We start from the raw sequence: 19,908 nt of genomic DNA on the forward strand, positions 1-19,908 counted from the left end.
AAGACAAAAACTGGGGAGGATATTAAATCACGTCTTCTCAGAATTAACAAGTGAAATGCAACCGAATGGAACTTGTACCATTATAGAGAAAGAATCACTTCACAATATAGGCGGCTACGTACTAAAAAGAAAATACCTTGATATATCTCGATTTTAAAACAAAAGGCTAACACGCTTACAAAGACATGGACAAAAACAATTAACTGATAGAGACAAAGTACCTCCTATCATTCTCAGAAACTGTGAATCTATTTCACGCTGGAGTCACTCTTCCATCTCTGCCCTATCCGCATCCGTCAATGATAATTCACATAAGCTTTACCTTTTATCAATATTGTTGTCCTTACAACAAAATTAATAAACTTAAATTCCCATAAAAGAAAACAAGAAGGAAAACAATAGTGTGCGAGGATGAGGAAGGTGGTTATCTATTTTTGTTTTAAATATACATATATTTAACACATGGTTGCAATATATACAAGGGGATGTACCGGTTACAAGTCAAGAACGGATAGATAATCGAGTTCAATTCAGTTTATATATATAAGATAGAGCAAAGTAATAACCTTGATAAAATCTGAAAGGTTATCCATCTACCACATTAAGAACACAACGATTAGAAAGCGTGAAAAACCACTGGTAAAATTAAGATATAGAGAAATAAATGTAGTCTTCAGTTAGTAAAGGGGATACAATAATAAAAGTCTTATGGTCAGCAACTGTGATATGAGAAACAAAAAAACGAGTTCAAGCTTAACAAAATTAGATTTGAAAAAAGAGAAAGGAAGTATATGTAATTGGTTTTCAGAGTGGTAGATGAATGGGGTAGACTCAGCAGTGCCATATCAGATAGTTATTGCGGAGAAAATAGTGATCCGTAAAAGATCAGACAAATCTATGTTTTTTTTTTTTTTTCTTATAATGTCAGTGGCCTTCAGAGGGTGAATGTTTGAAAGCCGAGATAAAGGTAAAGGATATTATTACTCTTTTCTTGTTCGTTGATGCCAGACACCAACAGACATCTCAGTGAGGAAGGCACCAAAGGAAACGATGATAAATATCAGGAAAAGGAACAGCGGCCCTTGCATATGCACGATAGTGAGAGGCTTGACTATTCCTTCAACCTTCTTGACTTCATCAGACTTTTCTTTTCTCTGTTTTTTCCTGCTGTCGCTGCGGATCTCATCCATCACGTCCGATCCCCACTTCTCTATCAATCCAGCCTGTTGCAGATAAAAAAGTGTCATATTTCATAGAGAAGCAGAACTGTACGCTTTATGTAGATGACGCTCTTTCTGGGTTTACCAGTTATATATATATATATATATATATATATATATATATATATATATATATATATATATATATATATATATATATATATATATATATATATATATATATATATATATATATATATATATATATATATATATATATATATATATATATATATATATATATATATATATATATATATAAAATATAAATGTGTGAACAAAAAGTTAACCGATACTTTAAAGGACTCACTCCATGAAAAGTGATTAAACAGTAGTCAAAGTTTGGCTTGAATGGAGCATCTCGGATCAACAAAAATGCTGAAAAATCCGCTAAAAGGCTGTCTTGAGTAACGTAAAGAGGCGTTGCTTGCTCACTGTCCGTGAAATCCTGAGCGACCTTCACTTCCATAAATAATCGCTCATAGAGGTAGGCTGCGCTGAGGAGGAGGAGAAGAAAAAGAAAAAGAAAAAGAAGAAAAAGAAGAAGAAGAAGAAGAAGAAGAAGAAGAAGAAGAAGAAGAAGAAGAAGAAGAAGAAGAAGAAGAAGAAGAAGAAGAAGAAGAAGAAGAAGAAGAAGAAGAAGAAGAAGAAGAAGAAGAAGAAGAAGAAGAAGAAGAAGAAGAAGAAGAAGAAGAAGAAGAAGAAGAAGAAGAAGAAGAAGAAGAAGAAGAAGAAGAAGAAGAAGAAGAAGAAGAAGAAGAAGAAGAAGAAGAAGAAGAAAGAAGAAGAAGAAGAAGAAGAAGAAGAAGAAGAAGAAGAAGAAGAAGAAGAAGAAGAAGAAGAAGAAGAAGAAGAAGAAGAAGAAGAAGAAGAGAAGAAGAAGAAGAAGAAGAAGAAGAAGAAGAAGAAGAAGAAGAAAGAAGAAAGAAGAAGAAGAGAAAAGAAGAAGAAGAAGAAGAAGAAGAAGAAGAAAGAAGAAGAAGAAAGAAGAGAAGAAGAAGAAGAGAAGAAGAAAGAAGAAGAAGAAGAAGAAGAAGAAGAAGAAGAAGAAGAGAAGAAGAAGAAGAAGAAGAAGAAGAAGAAGAAGAAGAAGAAGAAGAAGAAGAAGAAGAAGAAGAAGAAGAAGAAGAAGAAGAAGAAGAAGAGAAGAAGAAGAAGAAGAAGAAGAAGAAGAAGAAGAAGAAGAAGAAGAAGAAGAAGAAGAAGAAGAAGAAGAAGAAGAAGAAGAAGAAGAAGAAGAAGAAGAAGAAGAAGAAGAAGAAAGAAGAAGAAGAGAAAGAAGAAGAGAAGAAAGAAGAAGAAGAAGAAGAAGAAGAAGAAGAAGAAGAAGAAGAAGAAGAAGAAGAAGAAGAAGAAGAAGAAGAAGAAGAAGAAGAAGAAGAAGAAGAAGAAGAAGAAGAAGAAGAAGAAGAAGAAGAAGAAGAAGAAGAAGAAGAAGAAGAAGAAGAAGAAGAAGAAGAAGAAGAAGAAGAAGAAGAAGAAGAAGAAGAAGAAGAAGAAGAAGAAGAAGAAGAAGAAGAAGAAGAAGAAGAAGAAGAAGAAGAAGAAAAGAAAAGAAGAAGAAGAAGAAGAAGAAGAAGAAGAAGAAGAAGAAGAAGAAGAAGAAGAAGAAGAAGAAGAAGATAAAAAAAAACAAGAAAAAGTAAATAATAATGATAATTATTATTATTATTATTATCATTGTTATTATTATAATTATCATCATCATCATCATCGTCATCATCAGGATCAGTCTCAATATAATCATAATCAAAATATCCATTTAGTAATTACTGCGAGTATATATTCCAGTGTGGTGTTCTATTTGTTTTTTTCAATATTTTTTTTCCTTTACAAAAGCTATGAAAGCTAAAACTATACCAGCTGACATTCCTTTATTAACAACAAGCTTTTGCTGCAATTATGACCTCTTCGACAAAGAACCATCACTTTGTAATCAAATAACAGACCTATTCGCATTTACTATGTATGGCAGACGTTACATATATATATATATATATATATATATATATATATATATATATATATATATATATATATATATATATATATATATATATATATATATATATATATATATATATATATATATATATATATATATATATATATATATATATATATATATATATATATATATATATATATATATATATATATATATATATATATTCAAAGGTAATAATATAAAGTGATATGGACTTTCGAGGTGTGTACCCCTATCCTAGATTTTTTTAAAACCACCCAATGATTTGTGCCATAACTGTAACTTACACATTGCAGAGAGAGAGAGAGAGAGAGAGAGAGAGAGAGAGAGAGAGAGAGAGAGAGAGAGAGAGAGAGATACTAACTTCTCGGTAAGCAAGCGTGTCATTCCAGTCGTATAGTCTGGAACAATCTCCATTCTGGCAGCTATTGTTTTCAACACCTCAGATGTAGACAGTCTGAAGTTGTCGTAGAACATATCCATGTTTTCTACGACGAGAATCCTTTAAATTATAGAATATAACATTAGTAACAAAATGATGACCATGATGGGGATGCTGGTCTTGATCCTAACAAACAAATAATGTAATGTTAAAGATAATGTTAAAGATAGCTAAAGATGTCCATTTTTTCAGCGCTCCTGATCCACAGGACCTACTACGTAATCCTGATCTCCATGTCTTGAATTCCCAAAGTTTTCCTGGGTACCCATTTATCGGCCTAAATGAAGTAGGATGAAGTTGATTTCAGTATCAACTACCCCAGCAGTCCAGAATCCAATTGCTGGCCGGAGAGATTTTGTAGTTATGCGTGCTAACTACTGCACCATGGTCCATGTGCTTATAAATCATATTGTTGACTGTTTATCTAAGAAAGAAGGTAACTGTGGAGACGAAAATGTAAGTGTTGTAACATAAGGAAGATTATGATATAAAAGAAGTAAAATTATAAGAACTTGATGTTAGAGATGGCTGTAGATATATATATATATATATATATATATATATATATATATATATATATATATATATATATATATATATATATATATTATATATAATAAAGCAACGTCTACGGTGAGCTGACACGTCTTAATTCCTTTCAATGTGGTAGGGAACGCTCTAACACCATTTCACTATTAACCTGATCCTAAAATATCAACCTCACTGATCCAATTGTTGACAAATATTTGATTTTCTTTTCATCTGTTTTTATGATAAAATCTGGAACTCTCCGCCTGTTTTTGTATTTCCTAATACATAGGAGTTCAATCCTTTTAAAAAGAGAGGTTTGGCACTTACAAACGAGCGAAGAGACTGTCATTTCTGCCACCGTTACTGTAAGCACCTCCCCCAACATTCCCAGGTTTGCAATTTTTCTGCGAGCAGCTTACTCATACGTAGTAGTAAGCGCATTCCAATATCGGTTGTCCACTGCATATGAAAGTTTCATAATTTCTATATCTCTCTACATTAATTCACATAATATATAAAACACTGCGTCAAATAAATACCAGTGTGTATATATATATATATATATATATATATATATATATATATATATATATATATATATATATATATATATATATATATATATATATATATAACTGCAAGATACAGCTGAATAAAATGTATTCGTAAATTATATCCTAGACTGGTGGTGAACGTGGTGCTACAATGAATGAAGATATGCATGTTGTATACTTGCTTGGTATTCGCATCAACCAGTCCGCGGAGGGTCTCGATGCGAGGAGGGTACTTTGGTATTGTGAGGGATGCAGTGAGATTGCTGCGGTACACTGTTCCCACGACAAAACTAAAGATCAGCCAAGCTGTTAAAACCACTCTCGTCGTACTGCTTTGTGGCAGTTCTCCAGGGATGGCCTCGTCAAGCAGTGTCCCAAGTACCTGCTTCATTACTAGCCATGCACCAGGTCCCTCGTCTTTACCATATGCATTCATCTGAAAAACAGTGTTAGACTTGTGGCAATATGCATAGTGAATGAGCTCCGAAGTCTGAAAACTAAATAAACAAGATGCTATCCTGTGTAAGAGGGCTGTGCAAGTTTAACCTCTTTGTATTTAGAGCACTACTAAATACAATGACTCGTGTATAGAACAGAAAAAGAAGAGGTTTTGAAGGAAGCGAAAAAACAGTTTTTGAACATGCAGTATAGAACAACTAATAGTTATTTGATTGTGTTTAGATGAAAACAGTAACATCTTTCAGTTATCTTGAATTCTTCTTTATCATAAATTATATTACGTGCTCTCTCTCTCTCTCTCTCTCTCTCTCTCTCTCTCTCTCTCTCTCTCTCTCTCTCTCTCTCATCCACACCTATTCTATAACATACCTTCTCTCTAGCGGACACAGCTGTTGTCCACATTCCACACTCGTTAATTGCTTAACTATACTGCGTTCGTTTTGTCTCCCAACTTTCTCTGTCCTCCTTTATCTAAAATTCGCTAACCAGAAATTGATTATCCGACTCTGGTTTTGCAAGTCATCTCTTAGTCTCTCCTCTGATTGGTTCTTTTCAATTTCCGCCTCCCACGTGATCCTCTTGCTTTCCATACATACCACTTCCCTGATCTCATATCTACATCCATATGCTAACATGCAACACGTAGCATGAAGTGGAGTCCTATCCCCCCGTCAAAGTACAAAAGAAGCTGCAAGTGCGGTAGTCCAACACATACGTACAGGAAATGCACTACAAACGAGAAAAAAAAAAAAAAAAGGCACGGAATGCTGACCAGCCCCAACCTCAACCTTAAGAGAAGAGAAGACCAATCTGACAACTAACTCATCACGGGAAAGACAATAGTAGTTATCTATAAGAATGCTTCTGACACATATGCCAGGGCAGGACCGTTTCTAGCTTTGTGGGGACCCTAGGCAAGATGCTGTTTGGGAAGCACTAGATAGATCGGTAGGTAATGTGTTTAATTTATCCCTGAGGGGTTTGTCAAACTGTGATGAAGCGATTCCTAGCCCTTTAGATGGTCTACAAAGATGCAACTTGCATCTTTGTAGACCCTTTGAAAATAAAAAATTTCCAAAGGGAAACTTCGACTTTTCATCGGGACACCTGGGTGGCTTGGGAAATTTAAATTTTCCAAGCTACCCTGGGTGCCCCTTGGTGACTTGGGGGCCCTAGGCAATCACCTAGTCCTCTTATAGCTAGAAACGGCCCTCTGCCAGAGCTTGAATGATGGTCGCTTCAAGGTTGGACAAAGCGACACCAAGGGAGACAACATCGGTACTGAACTGGCTACAGAGACAGTAACAACTTAACTGATAAAGTGTTTGAAAATTTGCAATTGGCCTGTTCTGAAGAGGTGGACAAGAGGAAAAAAGGGTCAGGAAGACGAATCCCAGACAGATGGATCGACTCAACTAAAGGTAATTGCATAGCATATTGACTTGGACCAACTATAAGTATGATTTGACGAATACGTATACACAATATTTTAATCACTGTCAGGGACTGAAGGACACAACAAGACTAGGATATTCTGTTTAGCCATTGCTGTTAGGCAAACGATAATCCAAAAGGTTGATGGCGAATTTGCAAAAGAGATCATGACAGTGGAGATAGACACAACAGACTGACCAGTGACAATAGCAACAACATCCCTACCATCCAGACTCCCCAATCTCTCCCTTCTCGATTTCCTAAGATTATTGTGACGTCACACAAGTTCTGTTTTGTCTGGCGACCTCAATGTCCAACACCCTGTAATAGGGACACATAAGACCAATAAGGTAGGACGAGACCTTCGTCACTAGACAGTCAGACATATAGGACCCAACTTCCTAACCTACTATGGCCATCCTTCAGAAACCACACCGGACACTTACTTAACTTCTTACATTGTAACATTTCACCTGGACCATTTACAACGAGTGACCATATCCTTATACTCATTGACATTTCTATATCCTCTATCTTTACCCCAATAACATCTATGTATGCTTACAGCAGAACCCAGTGCGATTCCTTCAAGACAGACCAAAAATTAAAGATGACAGACACACCAGACGTGATCAACTGGACACTTGAGGACGCAAACAGGGCAATGGAGACATGGACAAAGACTATGCAGATGATGATTGACAGACACATTCCACAGGCGTCTGACAGGATCTGACACTTGGGACGGAAGTAACTAGATGTTGAATGCAGGCCAGTTATCACGATCTAGTTTAAGGGAAGGGGCCTCCTCATGGCCTTCTGCTGGGCAACGCCCCTTAACCTTTTGAACTGATCAAGAAATTAAGAAGCAGCTAACACTCCCAGCCCCCTCTCTAGTCTTCCTGTAGCGCTTCTCTGCCCAACTCATGGCTATATATTGTTTCCTTGGACATCTTAGCTTGGAGGCAATATCAGCTCAACCAAGTGACAGGCCCCCAACCTGCCCTAAGCTCTTTGCCCTGTAAGGGGTCAGTGAGTCCATGAGAGGACTGCTCACCCCGCAGAGTTCCACTCCGCTGAGCTGGCGGAGCTGTACTCCTCTTGCTCCAAAGTTTGCTGGGACAAAGAGGCACTGGCTCTCATGGTTACCTTTGAGACTGAGCATCTTGGACTACATAACATCAACCAGGTGCTTTGAGCCCGTATTGTTGCTTATCAGTCTCTCGAGGCCATGAAAGGAGCGCGGAAAGGACAGCGTTATAGGTCCCTACTTAGGGATTTCAGCTCGGTGCAGCCTCAAATAGTGGCCAATGCATCACTCCTCCCTGAGACTTGAAAACACTTAGGAGAAATATGAGCTTCCCTCGGGTTGTCTATTATTAGTGATACAACTGAGATGAGTTGGGGAGGCTGGTGAAGGTTTGGGGTCTTTCGGAGGCTTATTCATATTATGCTCATGGTCTGGGAGAGGGTGCACAGAGTGGTAGGCTCTCCACAGTACGAAAGCGGAGGTACTGTAGAGCTCAAAGGCTCTTGTAGGTGGACAGAGGCCGTGACGTTCAGGAAGACTTTGCAGGTACTCCTGATGGACCTAATGCGAACATTTCCCTTGGTTTTAAAACTTCTCAGGTGGCCTCCATGGAAGACCCTCACCACCTGAGAACCGGTCACCATTTCCCATCCGTCCCCCAATACTGGTGTTCTTGCCTGTCTTGCAGATGATGTAGCCTTGGCCTTAAGGAAACCAAAGCTTCTATTACCTTAGGCCCAGATGTGCGTGATCTCACTTGTATCAGGGCGCTGGGTGTCTAGAAGCTTCAGTGGATATTTAAAAGTCTGCTGTCCCTTAAGGATGTCCCAGCTACTCGGTCACTGAAAACAACCTTGATCCCTAAAAAAAGCAACATCGAATTTGTGACTGGATGTTCCAGTATTGTCTGCTTAATTATAGCAGTTGAATAATATATTGAATTACCAAAGGATTTATTATTGATGAGTTTGATACATGGAGGTATTATTATTACCTCCATGGTTTGATAAGTTCATTATATTTTCTTTTTATCAGGTGGCTTATGTTAGCCCATCTTGATTTGGAAGCTTTATGCATGGGATTTGTGAAGATGCTAAAATTGTTAATTTCAAAATTAATGTGAAAAGCAATAAAAACTGGAAAATCATTGCAAGGGGTTATAATTAATATTTTTTATATTACTATGATTCAAGGATATTTTAGAAGAAATTGAGGTGTGGATTTAAGGAAATCTAAGGAAATCTAGCAATGAATCTAAGGAGGTAATTTTTTTTATGTGGAAGCACTGGCTCAAATGGGTCAGCCGCCACTGGTTGACACCACTACCAACTTTACTGCCGTGGGAGTTACTCTGAAAAGTTTTTTGCCATGCCAGACCTACAAGTACCTTGGACTTAAGATAGGGCCTTCCAAAGATTGTGCTGAGCCAGGACTTGCGCTAGCCTCCATAATCCAGAGCCTTGGGCGGCTCCACGCCTTTCAAACCCCAGCAAAATCTCTGGCCACTGCAAAATGTCCTGATTGCCTGGCACCAGTACCAATGGGTGCTGGGACACTACAGGAAAGGTCTCCGACCCAGTACTATGTGACCTTGCGTGTAGGCACCTGAAGTCTTTCTTGACCAAGCTCCTAGTCATCATCAATCTGCATATCTGTCAGAGACCACAAACCAGATCTTGTCCTCTGGGATAACAGAAGGAGTATGGAGCTGGATGTTTAGGTGGTAGCCGACTCATCTACTGAAAATTGCCTGGCTCATGCCCACGCCCTCTAGAAATCCTACTACTACACTGAGGAAGTATGCGCTTGGGTGCAAGAGCACTCCTGTTATCCCTCTTCTTTTTCAACCCTGAGGGTTATTTGGAGGGAACCATGAAAGGCCTAGGACTTAGCAAGGCTGAACATAAACTCCTCACATATCAGTCTCTGGGGGGCTCTGTGGCTTGATTCGGACCCACCACGACATCGGAGGGACGGGTATGGGCAAACCTCTTGCCTGCATACTCAGGGCTTATCCCACCAATACTTGGGCGAATTGTATTTACGATCATCCTCCTGCATCCCTCTCCACTAAGATCTATATACACCAGGTCTGTGCATTTCTGACCAAAATTCGATGGTCTTGGTGTAGCGGGCCAGTGACGTCATGAAGATGTGCAAGGCGGGGTCCGTGTGTCCAAGCGCTCTTAGTTGCAGTTCATTGCTTTCACCGCTTGGTGTTTCCGCACCTCACTTGCGCACTTCCGCAGTATTTTTTTTATTTATTTTTAGTGTGTGTGTGTGTGTGTGCATATGAAATTTAGTACATTATGACAATGAAGATCTATTTATACCGATTTATATAGATCTTGACAATATAGCTTATTGTGCGATTAACGGTTGTTACTCAAATGAGAGAGAGAGAGAGAGAGAGAGAGAGAGAGAGAGAGAGAGAGAGAGAGAGAGAGAGAGAGAGAGAGAGAGAGAGAGAGAGAGAGAGAGAGAGAGAGAGAGAGAGAGAGAGAATATAATAGTTCCCGTCTTCCTCACAGTTTCACCGAGCATCTTACATGATGTCAAAAAAGCTGCGCAGAACGGACCTCATGCACAGACTTCGTGTATAGAGATCTTACTCTCCACGGTGATGGTTTTGGGACGTAGTCTGAAATCGTACTGTACTTGTAAAGTTCGGGAAGCAAGTCGGTTTCCTGCCTCGTTGTACTACTGTTTATATTGCGTATCTTTTTTTTTTTTTTTTTTACCTCAAGTGAGTAATTATGTACTTTTTGTATATATCAACTAAATTTATTAAAATCAAAACTTGTCCATTATTGAGGGAGAGGGAGTAAGAAGAATCGGAATGCACATAAAAAGTATCATGATCTTACATCTTGGACTCCTATACCCTGTTGAGTGTCTGTTCTGTGACTTCATGAAGGACTGAACGACAACTGCCAGAGTAGGGAATTACACTGGTCTCCCTTTCCCCTGCACACAAGATTGCCGCAGGGAAGTGTTTTGTACACCATCCTGTTCACAGATTTCACCGGGGACTGTCCTGCTTCAACTGCAAGGCTCAACATAAAATACGCAGAAGGTGTGTCACAGATGATCCTCCATCCAGGAAGGTCCACCCATATGCTGACTGTGGGCACTAGAAAAAGTTGCCAGGATTAACGACTATTAGGAAGACGTGGAGGATTACTACTAATATGGCCAAGTTCTGTGCCACATCATGGCCTACAAGTTCTGCGACCTGAACAAGAAGTTACTCAATCTGGTGAATGTCATGGTGATTCTGATCCTGGTATACCCTCCAGTCCCAACGCACTCAATGAATAACATGGCCGTGAGCTGCGCCAGAAAATCCAAAATGCTGCCTTCTGGCTTGCCCATAAGGTGGGTGGGACAACTTATGCACCTCAGAATACATCCACGAAAAGGCAGGAGTACCATTTCTCAACATCAAACTCTGTGAGACAATCAGAGGGGCCTGTGAAGGAATGGAAGCTGAGGAATAGTAAGTTTCAGAAGCTGAAGCACTACGACGAACACCTCGTCTGCTTTTTACCGTTTGCTGTGTCCAGACTCTATCAATATACATCGAGAAGCATTATGCAGTGTTTGTGTTCCTGGATTTGCTGACTCCACTCAAAGAACCACACTTTCGTTAAGTGCCATCAACCACATAAATACTGCCAGCTGTACCACTACATGAATAATGGTAATAGGTAGCACTAGAACAAATACTCCACTTGAGGATAATGGACACAGCATCTAATTAACTATTGCACAAAATATAAATGTTTATATTATCATTCGAGAGAATAATGAATCGACTCACCATGAGGAGGACAAAGTAGACAACCACAACTGTAACAACTATTAGGCCCCACACATCGATACGAAGAGGACGATAAAGGCTCTCCCAGCTTGGTTTAGTGGACGGCTTAGCCATCGTGAAGGCCAAAGTGGATCGCTCCAGAAAAAAACTGAAGTCATACAGCTTCAGCATGTGTGGCAATATTGGCAGATTAACAGGCCAAAGGAATGCTTCACGAGTCCTCAAACGCTTCATCACCTGAAATGCAGAAGTGAAAAACGTGCACATCCCTTGCAACATAATAGTGTAGTTAAACACACACACACACACACACACACACACACACACACACACACACACACACACACACACACACACACACACAATTAATGCAATATCATATATATATATATATATATATATATATATATATATATATATATATATATATATATATATATATATATATATATATATATATATATATATATATATATATATATATATATATATATATATATATATATATATATATATCTATTTATTTACCAATATAACCATGTATCAGAATATCTTGGCTTACGGGATCCCATCCTGTATATGGGAGAGGGTTCAGAGAAAAGTTGAGGATCGGTGCAATGTTTTCCATGATCCAATATTCCCTTCCACTGAAGGAGGTTACTTCTGTGCCATTTGGTCCTGGTCGTTTTATCACCATCCAATACGGTGTCAAAGGAATCCATGTGAGGTTAATCTTCATACCGTGGAAACTGTATGAATGTATACTAATGAAAAATATAGATATTCACTCACACACACACACACACACACACACACACAAAAAAAAAAAATGGTTAGTGTGTGTGTGTGTGTGTGTGTGTGTGTGTGTGTGTGTGTGTGTGTGTGTGTGTGTGTGTGAGTGAATATCTATATTTTTCATCAGTATACATTCATATCAATTTTTTTTTATCATAATTTTCTGAATACAGATTACAATGAGGGAATTATGCTGGAAAGACAATCTATAAAAATAGAACTAAGAGAATGAAAACGATGATATTTTCGGTGGTTGTGATGTTGATGAGAATGATGAAGATAATGATAATGAGTACTTACTTATTGTACTTTTGAGGGAACAGCGATCTATCACTGAGATACACCAAAACGTGGCTAGACATCAGACTTGCCAATTGCGCTATATGGGATCCAGTGGGTCCATATGGCATGTGTGCATATATCTGGCAACTGTAGGAAAACAAACGTTCACAGTAGTTCTTACTATTACAATGTTCAGTATTCATAACTTCTTTAGTATTAAACAAACTTATACCATATACTGTATATTATGACCTCTACTACGTACGTACGTGTATACTGTAACTGTTATACATATAGTTTTTTTTTTTTTTAAGTGACAGCGCGCACCTTGACATGACTGCACCAAAACTCATCCCACCACAAAAATTATTGCGAGGATCCATGTTATTCCTAGTTTCTGTTTCTCTCTCTCTCTCTCTCTCTCTCTCTCTCTCTCTCTCTCTCTCTCTCTCTGAATCCTACATGCATCTGAATGTGAAGTAAGTGAAAACTGACCTCAACGACAGTCAGTCATGAATCGAGAGGTTTATTTTACTTCTTAGAAGAAAAATTAAATAATACAAAAGAACATGGACATTTAAACTATTCATCTGAAGTTCTTGATATTGTTTTAATAAAGCAGGTTCTTTTCAATTAAAGGCGGAGAAACCAGTCGCAAAACAAAACCGACGTGTTAATCTTGTACTGTCGATTTGCGACTTTGTTTATGTTGTGACGTCATGGAACAAGGTCTGAAAATGTAGTGTCCAGGTGAAAAGATTGTAATTGGTGACGGAAAAAGAGCATTTGGACCCCCAAAATTAATTCTTATGAAAAAAAAAAAAAGCCTTACGCAAATCAAAATAGCTGCCACTTTCCAACTATTTCCCTCAATGCAGGGTGTTGTTGGAGGTGAGGACTGAAGACTTGTCAGGATTTAATTTGATCGTAATTGTGCATCTTTTAAAGATCAAACTACCGTTTCGGTATCGTCCCCGGAAGAAACATCTTGTTGGGTAGCTGTTTGTTTACATTCACTTCCCGCCAACCAGCCGATACTTCCCACTCGCTATGTGTGAACGTGCTCCAACTAGAAGGACTCTGTCATTACTTCTAGCGACTTGCAATTTCAGTTGCATATTGACACGTGTGAACCCGCTTTAATGTATGAAATTTGACACTTACTGGTTTTCTCCTGATGATGCGTTGAGTTTAAGGAACATTGTGTTCATCATGGAGAAGGTCCAGTAATTCTGCATCAGGTCTTCAAGGCTCGACAAAGGAAGCCTGGTGATTACTAAGAGTTTTGTTTCCCACACCATCAGCCGACCTTCATCAGCCATCTCCGCGAAAACAGACAGAAAGGTCGGGTTGTCGCTGAAGACAACCACCAATGCACACCAAGACATCAGCCGCATCTGGTGTGAACAATTCGACAACATTAACAGGTAATAAACTGGAAAAAAAAACTATTCCTATATATTAGCTACTTGAGTTATTCATATGGAATCATTTAGTCTAGAAAAAATGCTTAAGTTTGACTTTCACTCTATGTAGACGGAATGTTTGTGAAACTGGAATACAATATAATGTTTGATCAGGTAGACTAGATGAAGGACCTTATGAACTACCTCGTTCATTTGAACATATCAAGGTTAAGCTTCAGAGCAGTATATTCCTTTCTATATATACATAAAACAATGAAATGGATAGCCTATTAAGAATCGCAGATTGTCAAGAAATCGATCAAAATCTCATGAAATAATACAGAAGTCTGTATCATACACAAATTATACCAAGCCACATAGCAAGTAAAATAGAAGTACAAGGTGGTGTTTGATGATCACCGAAGTGTTTATCATCTAGAGAGACCAAATAAATGAAGAATTCTGTTTCATTGAAACTGAAACTTTAAGTGTTCAGGTATCACAATATCTAAATTTTGCAAGATATAATTGAAATACTCGGTAAACTTTGTCAAGAGACTAGCATATAATAGAAGCAATGTACCATCAAGTAAATATCAAGTAAAAAAAATTAAACAAAAAAACATAAATTAGTTGCGTTAAAGAGCAATATAAAGACCATTTGGAAGAAGTTAATGAGTTTGAATAGTTATTTATTTATCTCAAAAGCTTTACCGGATTTTCAGAATGAATGGCCAAGATTACATATAAAAAGGTAAAAGGTCGATCGTCCTTTATAGAATCCATATCCACGATTAGAATGATCATGAGTAGGGAGGTTCATAATATTTCTGCTGATGATGGACTCAAGAGCTTTAGAAAATAAAAAAAAAATCTAATCTGTGTTATAGTAGTTCCAAGGGCTGGAGATAATAGAAGTCATATAGACAGCAGGATGTAGTTAGAGTTTGATATTAACAAATTCGATTTAGCATGATTTCAGATAAGTATATAGGGGCACCAGTTAAGTGAGATCGAATGTCATAGTCCTGTCACAGAGATCTCTTCATTTTGGATGCTATGCAAGAAAGATAAGTTTAGTTAAGTTCAAGTTATTACAGGTGTAAGGAATACATGCATGTAGCCTACCATTCCCAAAATATACTCCTCAGGTAATAACTCACTGTTTACCAAATATCTACCTAGTGGTTAGCAAGTTTAGCGGAATCGTTGAATAGTTATCATACAGTATCCCCAGAAATGAAAAATTTACATGAAAATAAATGAAGTAATTGTTCATGATAGTGGTTACTGATGCTTTCTTCATGACATATTCATAATAAAAGAAAAAAAAATAACAAATAAAATATCAGAAGACGGAGAAAGATGAGGGGAGAGGCGCAATCAGACTAATACTCGCACAGAGACTCAAGCGGCTATAATGTATATGAGTGTGTGGTGCTCACGATAACATTATTATTATATAGCAGAACAAGAAAAAAAAAAAAAAGAACTCACCTTACGAGCCTGAGCCACTACTTGGGTCATGGTGCCATTAACACCAACGCTTCCGGCGACCGCGACATCGAGGACCATATCCCCTCCCGTTTTCGTTGCAGGCACATGAATCCTCAACACCTAAATGATTCATGTGTTAGATATTGTCAGTTAATGTAATCTACATATTTTTCAATATGTACTGTATGCACATATTCTTAAATATATATATATATATATATATATATATATATATATATATATATATATATATATATATATATATATATATATATATATATATATGGTTTATTAGGAATTAAATGCAGTACATGCATACTGAAAATATACATATGGGGATTGGGGGAGGCTTCAGATTAGTATATCAGCTTAGTGTGTGTGTGTGTGTGTGTGTGTGTGTGTGTGTGTGTGTGTGTGTGTGTGGTGTTATGCAAAAGAAAAACCAACCAAAGGTAAAAAATAGTTGAAAAAAAGGCCCACCTAAAGAACAAGTTCCCTAAAAGAATTGGTAAAGAGTTAGCCAAAAGACAGGAACAAAGGTCTTGAAGCCTCCCTCTAAAAAGAAGTCAAGTAGTAGGAAGATGGAAATACAAAAGCCCACAGGGAGTTCCAGAGTTTACCAGAGAAAGATATGAATGTACTGGTTAACTCTTGTATTAGACAGCTGGACAGAATAGGGATAAAAGGAAGAAGAAAGCCTTGTACAGTGAGCACGCAGGAGGAGGAGAGGCATGCAGTTAGCAAAATCAGTAAAGCAGTTAGCATGAAAATGGCGATAAAAGATTTCGGCGGTGAAAAAGAGGCTGAAGACCGTCAGTCAGAGGACGAGAGTTGATTAGAGGAAAAGCTTTTCATTCCACTCTATCTAATAAAACTGTGTGAGTGGAACCTCCCAAACATGCGAGGAGTATTCCATGCAAGGACGGGTAAGTCCCTTGTACAGATTTAGCAGTTGGAGGGGCGAGAAAAACTGACGGAGACGTCTCAGAACGCCTAACTTTATTGAAGCTGTTTTAGTAAGAGATGAGATGTTAAGTTTTCAGTTAAGATTATGAGTAAAGGACAGACCGAGGATATTCAGTGTGGTAGAGGGAGAGAGTTGAGTGTCATTGAAGAAGAAGGGATAATTGTCTGGAAGGTTGTGTCGAGTTGATAGATGGAGGAATTGAGTTTTTGAGGCATCGAACATTACTATGTGTGTGTGTGTGTGTGTGTGTGTGTGTGTGTCACCACAGCCTGATCACGAGTGGACCCGTAACCACCCTTGTTTATGCCCTGAATGCAAGCTCAGAGATCATTATTACTGATCTTCATGGAACTGGGTCCCTGTGGACCTCACACACCACATATCCCATACCCTTAGTCAGTAGTCAGTGGTGGCAGTAACTGCCCCGTTTCTCAGCGGAAAAACCCAAGAGGTGTGTGTGTGTGTGTGTGTGTGTGTGTGTGTGTGTGTGTGTGTGTGTGTGTGTTATTCACCACGGTTGTCTACTGGTCACCCACCCAGCCAGCCTTTCTCCTACGGAGAGAACTCGTAGCTAGGCGGATATATGACAAAAAATGGCCGAATTGTTCACTTTGGGTTAAAAGCATGGCATTTGGCACAAAGTTAGTCTAGACCCTTATGAAGATTTTCAGATATGGGGCCATCATGAATTCTGCCCAGGAAGCGAATGGCAGCCATTTTCCAATATGGCCGCCAGTAGAATATTATATGCCCCTCCTACGGTTTTTCGAGGATGGCAAGGATGATTGCTGAATTTGAGTCTTCAGTGGAGGCTATGGAGAGCAAGCAGAGCAAAGAGATGAGGCACCTTGAACAGACTGCAAGCATTCAGAAGACGTTTGTCACACAGGTGTGTTCCCTGGTTGAGGTCATAACTGACATGGGGAATCCATTCATCGAGGAGAGCCAGGAGTTGATATGTCTTGACACCCATGACATCATGGATGAAGAAGCTGCCAAGTCCGTTCGTCAGGCTGAAGAACTTGGAGTACAGCAGTATCAGTCCTTTGTTGAAGAGCGCCTCGTGAATGGCAGCAAGCCTCTCAGTGACAGGATCACGAAGAACAAACTCCAACTGTTCGGACAACCTCCAGCAAGAGGCAAGTCCCAGTCCACGTCCAAGTTACAGTCTCTTAAGAGTGACTGCTCACTATTTTCGCGACTGTACATTGCGTGTCAATCACGAGACGGTGATCTAAATGAATTCTTCAGACACGAAAATCAGAGGTGCCCACCGTCTCTGTCTCAGGATGGCAAGTTACGCCAGGGCAAGAAGTCAGATCTTCTTGACTGCCTCACTAGCAGTGTTGAGTGTAGCATTGATGCTCCCGATTCTGATGCGATCATCCTCGATGGTGCTGCGCTTGTGAACATGCTGAAGCCAGTTGTTTGCACAACATTCAATGACTATGCAGACAAAGTCTTCTTGCCTTACATTGAAAAGCAGCTGGAGCGAGCAGACAGGGTGGATATAGTGTGGGACCAGTACCTTGAGAACAGCTTGAAGTCTGAAACCAGAAAGCGCCGCGGAAAGGGGATCAGACGCCGGGTTCAAGGGAACAACAACTTACCTGGCAACTGGCAGCAGTTTCTGAGACTTGATGCAAACAAGCAGGAACTGTTCACATTCCTGGCTAGATGCACAATGAAAATGCAGCACCGACCAGATGGAAAGCAGCTTGTTGCCACCCTAGGTGATGGTGTTCTTTGCAATCCACCAGATGAAAGCATCACTGCAGCACTGAGCCCCTGTACTCAGGAAGAAGCCGACACAAGAATGCTGCTGCACACTGCTGATGCTGTCCGACAAGGATGCCAGAAGATTGTCCTGCGTACAGTTGATACCGATGTGGTGGTCCTGTCAGTCGCTGCAGTGCCAAGGCTACACTTAAAGCACCTGTGGATTGCTTTTGGGACTGGCCAGAACTTCAAATACATACCTGCCGACGAAATAGCATCTCGCATTGGTCCTGAAAGAGCCACTGCTCTACCTATGTTCCATGCTTACACAGGGTGTGATGTCGTCTCATCCTTCACCAGAAGAGGAAGAAGCTAGCATGGCAGACCTGGAATGCCTTTGATGATGTAACAGCCACGTTTGGTCTCCTGTGCGATGCTCCTGGAGAGATAGATGATGAAGCTATGACCATGCTGGAGCACTTCACAGTCTTCCTGTATGACCGCACCAGTGACCTGGACAGCATTGACGAAGTGCGCCAGCATCTCTTCACCAAGCGGGGCATGCCAATGGAATCGCTGCCGCCAACGAGAGCTGCACTGGTGCAGCATGCCAAGAGGGCAGTCTACCAGGCTGGCCACATCTGGGGGCAAGCCTTTACTGCCGCTCCTGCCCTTCCATCTCCAGGAGACTGGGGTTGGACAGAGCCACCAGACTGGAAGCCACTGTGGACTACCCTTCCTGAGGCCAGCATCTCCTCTCGAGAGCTGCTGTGCTGTGGCTGCAGAAAAGGTTGCAGAGGTCACTGCAAGTGCAACAAGGCGGCCTTGAGGTGTACTGCTCTCTGCCAGTGTGGAGGTGACTGTGAAAACTAACAGTGACACTCACTGGGGCTATCGGCTGAGGCTCGGTGTGTACGGTACTGGACCGTCAGTGTATAGTTTGTGTAGTAATGACATTTTGTACCCCACTCTTTGTGTATTGAGTGTATTGTACGAGTGTATTGTGTACCACTATGTATTACCTACATATAGGGCTCAAGTTCGCGTAACGGTTCAGCTTTGTTTACGTATTTTTGAAGTAGGTTGTCCATATTCAACATATTATTAGGCCTTTCTCAGGGTCAGCAACCGCCTGATGACGGTCGGAGATTGACTCGACCGAGCGATACTATGGTAATAAAACTTACCGAGGACAAAAATCCGAAAAAATATGATGTTTTGGGTAAAAAAGGGGTATTTCCCCTATTTTCGCAAAAATTGTCATTTAAGGTCAACCAAGGTCATCATAGGTCATCATAGGTCAAATATGTAGTTACCCTCAGAACGTCATAATAAATATCTTATTAATCTGAAAGCATTTAATCCACTTTTAAACACGTTATGCTGACAAAATTACCCTGAATTAGGTTATGTACATTTTACTGGCGGCCATATTGGAAAATGGCTGCCATTCGCCTCCTGGGCAGAGTTCATGATGGCCCCATATCTGAAAATCATCATATAGGCCTAGCCTAACTTTCTGCCAAATGTCATGCTTTTAACCCAAAATGAACAATTTAGTCATATATCCGCCTAGCTATCGAGCTCGTAGTGACCGATCTTCGGGTAGGATTGAGACCACACCACACTCCACACACCGGCAAAACGAAGCCACAACCCCTCGAGTTACATCCCGTACCTATTTACTGCTAGGTGAACAGGGGCTACACATTAAAAGGCTTGCCCATTTGCCTCGCCGCTTCCCGGGACTCGAACCCGGGCC

At 39.7% G+C, this 19,908-nt stretch overlaps 1 protein-coding gene across 1 annotated transcript; it reads right to left on the reverse strand.

The window, feature by feature from the left end:
• Positions 1-375: 375 nt before the first annotated feature.
• On the reverse strand, positions 376-3,703 carry LOC123506446. The gene is made up of 3 exons (XM_045258539.1): positions 3,572-3,703; positions 1,531-1,717; positions 376-1,223 (listed from the first exon to the last, which is right to left on the reverse strand). Exons 1-3 carry the CDS (start codon positions 3,688-3,690, stop codon positions 981-983), a joined length of 549 nt encoding a protein of 182 aa, XP_045114474.1. The 5' UTR covers positions 3,691-3,703; the 3' UTR covers positions 376-980.
• Between the last annotated feature and the right edge of the window lie 16,205 nt (positions 3,704-19,908).

Source organism: Portunus trituberculatus, chromosome 20 (assembly GCF_017591435.1).
Source record: "Portunus trituberculatus isolate SZX2019 chromosome 20, ASM1759143v1, whole genome shotgun sequence".
Classification (NCBI taxonomy): Eukaryota; Metazoa; Arthropoda; class Malacostraca; order Decapoda; family Portunidae; genus Portunus; species Portunus trituberculatus.